Source organism: Acanthisitta chloris, unplaced genomic scaffold (genome assembly GCF_000695815.1).
Source record: "Acanthisitta chloris isolate BGI_N310 unplaced genomic scaffold, ASM69581v1 scaffold30647, whole genome shotgun sequence".
NCBI lineage: Eukaryota > Metazoa > Chordata > Aves > Passeriformes > Acanthisittidae > Acanthisitta > Acanthisitta chloris.
The window spans coordinates 12,914-23,356 of NW_008681465.1; the positions used below are offsets into that span (position 1 = coordinate 12,914).

General features: G+C 40.4%; 1 protein-coding gene across 1 annotated transcript in view; it reads right to left on the bottom strand.

Annotated features, from left to right (window-relative positions):
* The window catches only part of PXK (PX domain containing serine/threonine kinase), a 25,003-nt gene that overhangs the window by 7,078 nt on the left and 7,482 nt on the right, over nucleotides 1-10,443 (bottom strand). Inside the window, exons 5-16 of the mRNA XM_009078125.1 lie at nucleotides 10,426-10,441; nucleotides 10,191-10,264; nucleotides 9,259-9,333; nucleotides 7,951-8,055; nucleotides 7,690-7,791; nucleotides 6,923-7,084; nucleotides 5,480-5,597; nucleotides 4,961-5,039; nucleotides 2,749-2,797; nucleotides 1,971-2,048; nucleotides 1,479-1,565; nucleotides 792-861 (exon numbers count right to left, since the gene is read on the bottom strand). Coding sequence (XP_009076373.1) covers nucleotides 792-861; nucleotides 1,479-1,565; nucleotides 1,971-2,048; nucleotides 2,749-2,797; nucleotides 4,961-5,039; nucleotides 5,480-5,597; nucleotides 6,923-7,084; nucleotides 7,690-7,791; nucleotides 7,951-8,055; nucleotides 9,259-9,333; nucleotides 10,191-10,264; nucleotides 10,426-10,441 — 1,015 coding nt within the window. The remainder of the gene's footprint in view (nucleotides 1-791; nucleotides 862-1,478; nucleotides 1,566-1,970; nucleotides 2,049-2,748; nucleotides 2,798-4,960; nucleotides 5,040-5,479; nucleotides 5,598-6,922; nucleotides 7,085-7,689; nucleotides 7,792-7,950; nucleotides 8,056-9,258; nucleotides 9,334-10,190; nucleotides 10,265-10,425; nucleotides 10,442-10,443) is intronic.

A 10,443-nucleotide genomic window follows, 5' to 3' on the forward strand; every position in this document is an offset into this window, starting at 1 on the left:
CTCAGACCCAACCTGAACAGAGAGTCTTTACAGGACAGAGTATCAGAAGCTCCAAACACAAAGGAAGTGCACTCAGTAGTATTCCTCAATGGGAAACACTTTTCTGTTGCTTAAGCTGTTGGACTTCAGTATCCAAATTCTGCTCTCCTGAAGAATTGTGCCCCTGCATGGATGGCACCCCATCTCTCCTTCTAAGAGATGGTTTTCAGTCAGTTGCTGTACACCACAAGTTACTCTGACATCTGACTACTCCATAACAGGCTGGTTTTGGACACAATTTAACCAAAGAAGTCAACTCTGTTAATGTGTTCCACAGTACCAACTATAACTTTTAACTAAATGAAGACCTGTCAAAGGTTGTGTTGCTTTAGAATTTGGCACTGAAGCAGCAAATAAACAGATAATCTCCTCATTCATCTTAACACCTTACTATGTAATACAGAGTCTCCCTGAACACTGCATTATTAAATGCCCCAAATAATGGGTGTTGTTGTTGTCATTCAACCAAAATATAAAACAGGATTAAGAAACTGATATTTTTTTAAAGGAATGGAGCACAGAAGAGAGGAGACATTGCATTCAATTAGGCAGCTGAAAATCTAACATAGACAATTTTTTAATCACTCGATTTATCTATTATTAAGTACCCAAAGCAGCGGTATCAGGCTTTGGCAGTCCAGTATTAATATGTAAACTGATGGGAATCCTGTACCTTTTCACCCAGAAAATGACAGTAACAACACAAACACTGACACAGCTGTGTAGAAGCAAACTCTTCTCTCTGTAGTTACCTGAGTTATTTGAGTTGCTGTATTTTGCTGAGTGTTCCTCTCCACTTTCATAGGCAGAGCGTTTTGACTTCTTTAAAAAGGAAGCAGAAGAAACAGAAGATGGGAGTGAATAATCACTTTCCACGATAAGGGTTGAACTGACACAGATTTGTAACAGCAATCCACTGTGTCAGACAAGGCTCATCAAGGCCCAACATCCCTCTCCCCACACCAGCACATGCTGACAGGGTGACCACAGCAGCAAGGCTGTTCTGTGCTCCAATACCTCCAGGCAAGCACCAGGGCAACTCCAGGGCCCTCTGACCACAAGGGAAAGGCAAAAACCGATCCACCAGAAAGGAAGAGCAATGCAGAGTGCTGCAGGAGCTGACCTGAACAGGCTCCAATGCCCTCCCTGGGCAGGAGGAAGCAGCACAGCTGCTCATCTGTGTCTGAGCTGGTACCGAGATTGGTTTCATACAGCAACCTCGAATGGGTTAAACCTATCTCCAAGTCAGTTATCATTGTAACTCAAACTTTTTAGGAAATCTATTGCTTAGCTACAGAAGTGAAAACCATCAGGAAGTAGTACAGAAAAACACAGGAAAGAACAGAGCCACATACCTGTGGCTAAACCTGTGCATGCTAAACACTAAAAAAAGAGACAGATCTTTTTCTGTGTGAGAAACCTAATTAAAGATTGCTCACTTTTCGTGCTAAGATCTTTCTTTTCTTTTTTTCTTCTTCAGAGCCATGATGAGATTGAGCTCTTGTCAGCCTTCTGTGCTGGTGAATCTTCAAAAGAAGGAAAAAATAGAAAAAGATCATGTTAAGATCTTAAATGTTCTCAAACAACACATCTGGGGTACAAGAAAACACACTGCAGTCACTTTGCACGTTTAATGGGTTTTTTTCCTTTTTAGTTTTTATCTTTACTGTTGCTGGTAGAGGATGGAGACACACTGCAGTTAAAATGATCTTTGAATTTAGCAGCCACTGCCTGAGAAGCTACATCACTCAAAACAGTGAAATGCCACACAGCCAACAGCTGTTCTACAGCTCCTCATACTGTGTTTTTTGGGAAAGAAATATGTTCATGAAAGACTCAAAATCACTTTTGAGTAAAAACTCACTTTCTGCATGTAAAAGCCATAAGAGGAAATGAAATGTCTGTAGGAAGTAGAGAAATGCAAACATTACCAATTTCTGTTCTTCTGTTAATCGCTTTTCTATGCATTCCTTGGAGATTTTCAACGCCTCTTTTAGCTTAGTAGGAATCTAATACAGAGTGGGGAGAAAAATCATAGCATAAAATGTGATAAAGGAAAAGACAACTTTACTGCTCAAAACCCATCATTCATCTGATCAGGTTGCTCATCCAAAGCCCCAAGTTCTGGCACTGTTCCCTTGGTGAGGCAGAAGAGTCTAGATGCTTGGTTTTCCACCCCAAACCTACCTACAGATCTAACAGCAGGGACAAAAAACACCAAATGGTGGATTGGATGCTCTAAAGGCAGAGACAGCTAACTCTTGATACTCCAGTCACATCCCCACGTTGCCATGAGGCTGACAACACAAGACACATGGCACATGTCTGCCAGGAGAAGTGCCCTGGGGCAGCTCCTCAGTGGAGCAGATGTGACTCCTGATGGTCTCACCTAGCAAAATCAGTTTCCACAGGTCTTCACACTGTGTTTCCTATCACTGCAAGGGACCGACATTACTTAGCAGCCTCTGCTCAGATAGAGCATCATTGCTTACACAAATGGACTCACTAGGACACTCACAGGTCACATTGTGTCTCCTCTCTAAGTGGTGATAGAACGTTCTTGGGGATAGTCCATCCACAGAATCCAAATACTGATGGCAATAGCCATACAGGCAAATAAAGGCAGCTCTCCTCCCTCTGTCAATTAATATGTAGCTACCCACAGCCTGGCACTGCCACAAACATCAGCAAATCAATGTTCGACTCTACCTTAAACTGTGGTTTCTCAGAGTTTGTTAGCAGGACGTCACTGAATAATCTGTGAGTGGATAAAAATAGAGAAAAAAGAGGAATATTATTCCCAAGAGATAAGCCAAACCACAGTGAGAATACTACAGGTAATGTTTGCTTAACTCCCTCTTTCTCCTTTTCCTTCTCTGCCCTCATCCCTAGGCCACAGTTTGGTTTTTTTCCACAGGTTTTTATGTACAGCTTTTTGTTTTCCAAGCAGTGCTGTAAAATCACCAGCATCCAATCCTCAATGTAGCCACTACTGATGGCAAAGAACACAAGTTTGTGTGATATATTTTGACAGTTGATGGAACAGGTAAAATCATCAATGGCAGAGAAGGCTTCCCCCCAAAAAGAACACCTTTTCCTTAAAAGTATGTGGATTATTTAATCACAAAAGATTTCCAGGGAGTTTATTTTAAATTTCACCTCAACAAAAACACTGCTCTCGTTAAGACAATTATCTTAGGGCTATTGTTCTAGTATTAACAAGCAACATGTGAAAGATCAAAGAGTGAACTTAACATTTGAAATACCCGTATTCTTGTCTGTACTCTTCAAAAGGCAACTAAAGCAAATATTCTAATATTTTTGCTCTCCCCTCTGTAGTATCATTAGCAACAGCATGAGTGATTAATCCTTTTCGCTCCAAAACAAAGACACTAGAGGGCAATGGTAGTCTGAAAATAAACTGGTTAGTCCATTTCAAGATACTCTGTCCTGGAGAACATACTAGAAAACTGTCCCAGAAAGAGATCTCCAAGATAAATATTTCAGAGATCCTTTGTGGCTGTTCACTATGGGAGATTATCAAAGGCTTATACTAGAGAAAACAAATTCAAGTCTAGAATCAAGTTTATGAGAGTATTCCATGAAACAAAAATCAGAAATAAAGCAAATTTTAAAATACTTTTTAAAAACCCCATGAAAGTTCACCCTTGTTTACAGGGCTCTCTGACCCTTTCTCATAACATGTCCTTGTGAAATCAAGTGGAATAAATAAAATAACTATTTTAATTACATTAATTGCTTTAAAGGACACTAATTGCATTGCACACCTACACAGAACACTTTCATGAAGAGTATTGGTATGAGGAGAATGTATATCTCACATATCAGATGCAGCTGGGCATGGATTGTTTGTTCAAGGTCTCTTAAGACCTGCACATTCCTGTACTGACAGAGTTTTCTTAGAGTATTTCTCCCCTGCTTACATTCTTCTCTCTACCTCCCACCTGCCTTAAGAGCAGAGGAGGGGAGAAGAAGGATTTGAAGGCTGCAGTGACTCTTCCCAAGCAAGAATTCTGAACTTCAGAGTGTGCTCTAAATGCACTGCAATCTGTGTGCAGTGAGATCAGACCCAGATAGAGGTATGGATGATCTGTCATTTGCAAGGTCCTGACTCTGGCATCTCACATGAAGGGAAAAAGACAAGAGCCTCCCAGCAGAACTGTGGGTCCATGCTCAGCAGGCTGGGGCCATGTCACAGCACAGAGCCAGCAGCTATTGCCCTGGTAGTGCTGAGTGCTGACTGCAGACAGGGTGGCACTGCAGGCAGGTGTCATCTCTACTCAGTCACACACTAACAGTGCTCCCTCTCTGCATCCTGGCCTTGCCCCACACCTGTCCTCACCCCTTCACTGGGAGGACAGTCTGTGAGGAAATTTATTGTCTCTGTTTCACAGAATCCCCAAGCCAGCCCTGCAAGAAACCAGTCAGAACTTTCACACAACACTTCACACCCAGAGCCAGCCTAATATCACTGCTGAGCAAAGCAAGAGATCTGTTTTGCCAGCCATAGGTGAACTGATAGCAAAATCTACTGAAGTAGGTCTGAAGGGAACATGCAAAAAAACTCCTTAGTCTAAATGCTTTAAAACAATCTGTACATGATCTTAAATATGTTTGCAGTACTTTAATAGCTGGATCAATTTAAACCACGTTAAATAAAGTGCATTGATAACAGCTCCAGCACACCAAGAGACAAAGAACTGTTGAATGCGTATCTATCCTATTCACAAGGGATAAGTCCTATAAAGTCTATCAATTTTAAAATTCGTTTGGGACACACTCTACAGCCCTCAGAACGAGGAGCAAACCCTTCCAAAAAGAAACAAGAGCAAAAAGATTCTTCCTCCTCATATAATTAAAAACATTGCTGTGAGTCTAAACCAAACAGAACAGGACTTACGGCATCTGTAAGAGCCGTGAGACAGTTGGCATTCCATTCTTCAGGGCTTCACAGGTCAGAATGGATTCCAACACTGACACTACCAAAGAAAGAATAAGAAGTAACACATTTTTGCATGGCAGGACAGCAAATGATTTAGAATGAAGCTCTGGCACTGCTGTGTGAAGTCTCCCTAAGCATTGCATCCACCGAGCAGTGATGAAGCTCTGTGGCATGTGTTTTTTATTACAGAGTTACTATTACACATACAAACTTCTCAAGAATGTTAGATATGAGGCAAGGGAATCCACCAGGCATCTCATTACTCACTAAACACTGCTTTATCACTCAGTCACAAAAGTTTTATTTATACACTAAATATATTTTATGAAGAGCACATTTTCTGTTTGACCAAATTACTAACTCGTTCTTTCTGGTCACAAGTTGCAAAGATCTCAGGCTGCTGTGACACAGCTTAGGTAAAAAGCTAAGAGTGTAGCCAGGAAGCTGTGACTGACACGTTCTCCATTGCATACTAACCAACAGACATTGAGGGTGCAGGGGGGAAGTTGTCTACTGGAATTGTGTCTGGAGGTCTTCCATATGTCATTTCATACAGTAAGTGTCCAAAGCAATGTACATCAACACCTTCTAGAGTCTGTGGAGAAACAAAAATAAAACAAATAAAGCCATAAATTGTTAGTTTTTCACAACTGGTTAACTCATTACAGAAAAATGGTGATCTTGTATGTGAAGATAGAAAAGAAGAATCACTAAGGCAATTCCTAACCACAACCATTTCCCTCTGTAACTTTAGCTCAGATGGAATCTTCACTCCTCAAGCTAAAGCAGCTACTGATGTCACTGTGTATGTGGTGATACAAATGGGACAAAAGTATTGTCATGTTCTGAAAAAATGTGTAAGGGAGTCAACTCTTTTCACACAGCAGTTTGGAGAGCCATACATGACAGAATTCACAACCAAGCACATTTTGCTAGCTAAGTCAAACAGCAAAACATGAGATGTATAATATGACCAGCTGCCACTTTATAGGGAGGTGGATAAAAAGGCAGAAACAAATACAAACCAAACAAACCTAGGAGAGTCTCTTTTGCCTCCTCCTTAGGTTTGTGCAAGCTGTACATACATGCTAAGCTCCCAGACAGCATATTTCCAAGATTTTTGAATCATGTTTAAACAGAAAAGGCTCCTCTTACTGGAGGAGGTTTAAAGCTTTGATGGCACTAACAGATTTGGACTAACCATGAACTTTTGATCGTTTCTTTGACAACACAGTAGAACTTGTTTAGCAAGGTCAGCAAGCAGCTACCCCGTGATGCTGTATGGAATTTATTACAATGAGTGCCTAAAGGCAGGGCAAGATTTTGGCTGTATTGCTGCAACAGGGCAAATTTGTTTTCATAGTTTTGCAGGAAGATAATATTTTGCTCTGCACGCCTGCAGCTAACAGACACCCTTCAAACAAATAAAGACCAGCTTTGGAGAGCTAGACATCTGCAAGCATCTGAGCAGTTTTCACAGTATCCACCAAAGACAGGGCTGGTTACTGCTCCCAGCTAAGCACAAGGAATAAGCTGCACTCACTGGACAGACACAAGTGAAAAAGTGTGGTAGACACTATGCACATTCCTATGAAATACAAGACCAGGGTGGAAGGAGATCTTAAACCAACTGCAGTTTACCTCTATTTTTGTCAGCACTGTTGTCATGAAAACACTCACCTGCACTCCCCTTCTACCTACTTACCTTTGGCCTCAGCCTCACTCCAGTGTGCTGCAACAAAACTGCTGTGCAGCCAGACAGTGATTTGGAGGAAGCAGAAAAGGGATTTGATGGAGAAAAACTCAGATTAAAAAAGGGGCTTGAGAGAGGTTGTTTTCAGTCTAGTCAGTTCTCCACAAACAAAGGTTAAGGATAAAGAGATGCATAAGTATCAGCTGAATTAATTGTCTGAATCTTACATTAATTTTCCGAAACTGTGAAAAGTAGGATCGATAAAATGATGGAAGTCCCAACAAGGAATTTTCTAGATCCAGTAACTTGCAGGTGTCCCCATCCAACATCACATTGGCAGAGTGAAGATGGCCATAAGGAAATCCTTTCTCATGCAGGAATTTTAATACCTGAAAAAAACCCCAACACAGCAGCACTGTCACAAGATGCTCTGATGATCCCGAGATCATAAGATCATCAGCTTAAATGCTCCAATACTAAAGCAGATACATAACAAAAGAGGCCCCATTTGGAATGCTCCCTCAACCTGATCTTCTGTCTACCTCATCTTTGGCTGACTATTCATTCCCATTTCACTGCTAACACTTCTCACAAAACAAACACTTGAAGCTAAAATTCACAATTCTACTGACTATAATAGTATTAGTAAAAGAAGTTTCAAAAACACATTGATGACCATCAATTTATGGCACACGTTCTGCAGGCTATGAATTACTTCTTTTTTACACAAGGAAAAAAACTACATCATCACCTCTCTCCCACTTATGCTACACACACAACAACTGCATTTATTTTTTTCTGCTCATAAGTGGTCTCACACATATATATCTACATTCAACTCCAGCAGCTAATCTCAATTTACACTTAGCTTTGAACTCTGCTGCTGAAATAAAACTTGTGTGCTCCCAAGTTTGTCTACTTTTTCTAGTTATGCCAGGTGGCCTAAAAAAAAATCATAAGGGCTGGTAAATAAAGAAAAAAACCACAAAAGTACCTCTAATATTTGCCTTCCATATGTTTTTATTTGCTGAAGTTCAAGACCTTGAATTTTTTTAGGATTGCAATACTTCTTCAGGAATGGGTCTTTTGGCTTTGCCTTTAAAAGAAACACACATATCAGGTATCCTGCCCAGAAAAGTCAGTATATGTCTTAGTTTGCTTAGCAATATACTGCAAACACTTTTACAAAAGACACACTATGGTCATTCCAGCAAACATTCTGCCATTTGAGTTGGGCGTTGAGGGGAGACATTACCTTGTAAATAAGGTCCTTTAGTGTCCCTTTTTCACTGAATGGTCTAATAACCAGCGCTGAAGATTCATTGGCAGTGGCAAAAGTGATTTTGTAAATGTAGGGATGCTACCAAAAGAAGAAACTGTAGGTAAATTTTAGATGATGGATTTTGTAATGCATTTGTGTTCAATTCACAAGTAAGAAAAGACCTGCCTGAACTGTATAGTTAAAGTAATAAACTGCATTCTGTCTGTGACATTTGCTCAAGTCATTCAATCTTAACCTGGAGTAAATGCAAGGAAAAATTCACAAAGACATTGTTCAATTTCAACACAAATTAAAAAAACCATCCACTATCTTCCTTTAGCAGCACAGACTGGCAGTTTAGACAAATGAAAAATCCAGCATTTATTCATGAGCAGCTTTCCTGCATGTTTAAGTCATGCTAAGCTAATAAATTCATTCCTAGTTTTATACAACTATGGCACATAAGGAAACAGCATTAATAGCTGTCATAAGAGCTTTATCTCTTCAGAAATTATTGTAACAACTTCCTGCAACTTTGTGAAGCTGAATGAGAGAGCACAGTTGGAAATAAATTCCTCATGCAACACATACACCAACTGCAGTTGATTGTTAGGAGGAGATCCCTTGTTCATGTCTTGTTTTAATATATCAGCTGCAGCCTGCTTCAGCCTCTCCTGTTGACTGCATCTGCTGAGTCCCAGGAGGTTTACCAGATTAAATACCATCCTCTTCAGCCAGTCTTTCACATGCTTAACATCCTTAAAGATAAACTCCCTCTGGAGTCACATGCCAGTTTTTCAGGAAGAGATGCCTATTGGATTTATAATGTGGCATTGCACATGAGCTTGAAGTGTGCAGCCTCCACTGCAGCTCTACTAAAATAGTCCTGTCTTAAGTTTAAGTAACTTTAAAAACAACACCACTCGTTCCACTGCCTCATCCACTGCTGCCTGAGAATGCTAAGCTGTGAGCTGGGAAAAATTACACCTAGACAGCACTGTTCTAACAGCCTAAAACTGCTGAGGAGCTGAAATAAAAGCTCATGATCCCACAGTACTGCACAAGCAGAAATAAATTAACCATAACATGAATCTCCTGTAATAAACCTGCAGGATTATTGTGCTGAGAACATGTTGCCTCATAATATATGGGAAATGTAATTAAAAGGTTTGCAAATCTTGAAACGAAAGCAACACTAAAATGACAAACTGTGTCTACTAGGCTACATGTGCTTTCGCAAGATGAGTCCTTGACACACACTTTTGTGCTGGCACAATTTAAGAATCTTCAAGTCATACTCACAGAGCAGGAAGAAAGGAGTTTCACAGCATACTGTAAGTCTTTGTCAGACAAATACTTATCAGGGCCAAGATCAGCCTGGAAATAAATAGGAAAAGAATGGTATCGTAACAGATGTTGCATTCCATACAGAAAATGTGATCTATATTCTGCCCATACAGATTCAGGCAGATGTTTGAAGGTATATTTTGAAGAGCAAGCAAGGAAGTTACACATACAGAATGAAACCTGAAGAGGCTGAATAAAGCAATGGTTCTACAACACAGAATGTCTGACCATAAATAAGCACCACTGACTCTTTCCTCCCCCAGATCTGATGTGCATTATTACCACTGAATGAACTCTGTCAACCCCCAAACTGGGAAACTGTGTGCATTGTGACCTGATAAGGCTTAACCCCCACCTTCTTCCTCTGCAGCAAAAACAACTTCCCTCCTACTGCAGGCTCCAGTGACCTCCACTCTCCAGTGAAGGTTCACTAACAGCTGTGTTCACACTATTAAGAAGTCAGCACATTTCAGCACATATACAGGAGTGTAAAAAAGTGTTGTTCCAGGAGCAATTCATGCCCCTCTCACCTATTAGCTTGTCAGTACAACAAAAGACCTCAACAAGAATACCCACCACTTGAAAGATCATTTTCAGTGAGCAAATTTATACTGTGGTCAACAGCCACATCATTGCAACTAAAGAATCCTGAGGTACAGGATTGGGAATGAATATCCAGGCACAGAAACTTGCAAACTGGATTTGCCATCAGAGGAAGGAAAGACAAGAATTTCCCACACCAAGTATCCACCAAAGGGCTTTCAAGGCTCTTTGAAAGCCTGAGCTCTAGTCTCTCTCTCTCTGTCACTCAGGCATGGTAGTCAATATAAATGAAACAAGCCAAGTTCATTGAGAAAGATTAGAGTATGAGATGAAAGCATAGGTACCCAGCTTAACACCAGCCGTTCCTTTGGTTGATTCTTAATCTTCATTAGGAAATATTTCTTACGTATTCGCCAACCTACAAAACAAAAAAGCCATCAGCAGCTTTAACTAAACACCAGTAAATCACACAGCTTACAGGCAGGACAAGGTCTGTAAGCAAAGTATTTGAATCTCAGAACAACTCTTATAGTTGGGGGGGAAAAAATCAGACAACTTTTCATGCACACATCATCTTACCTATATCTTTTAATGGCT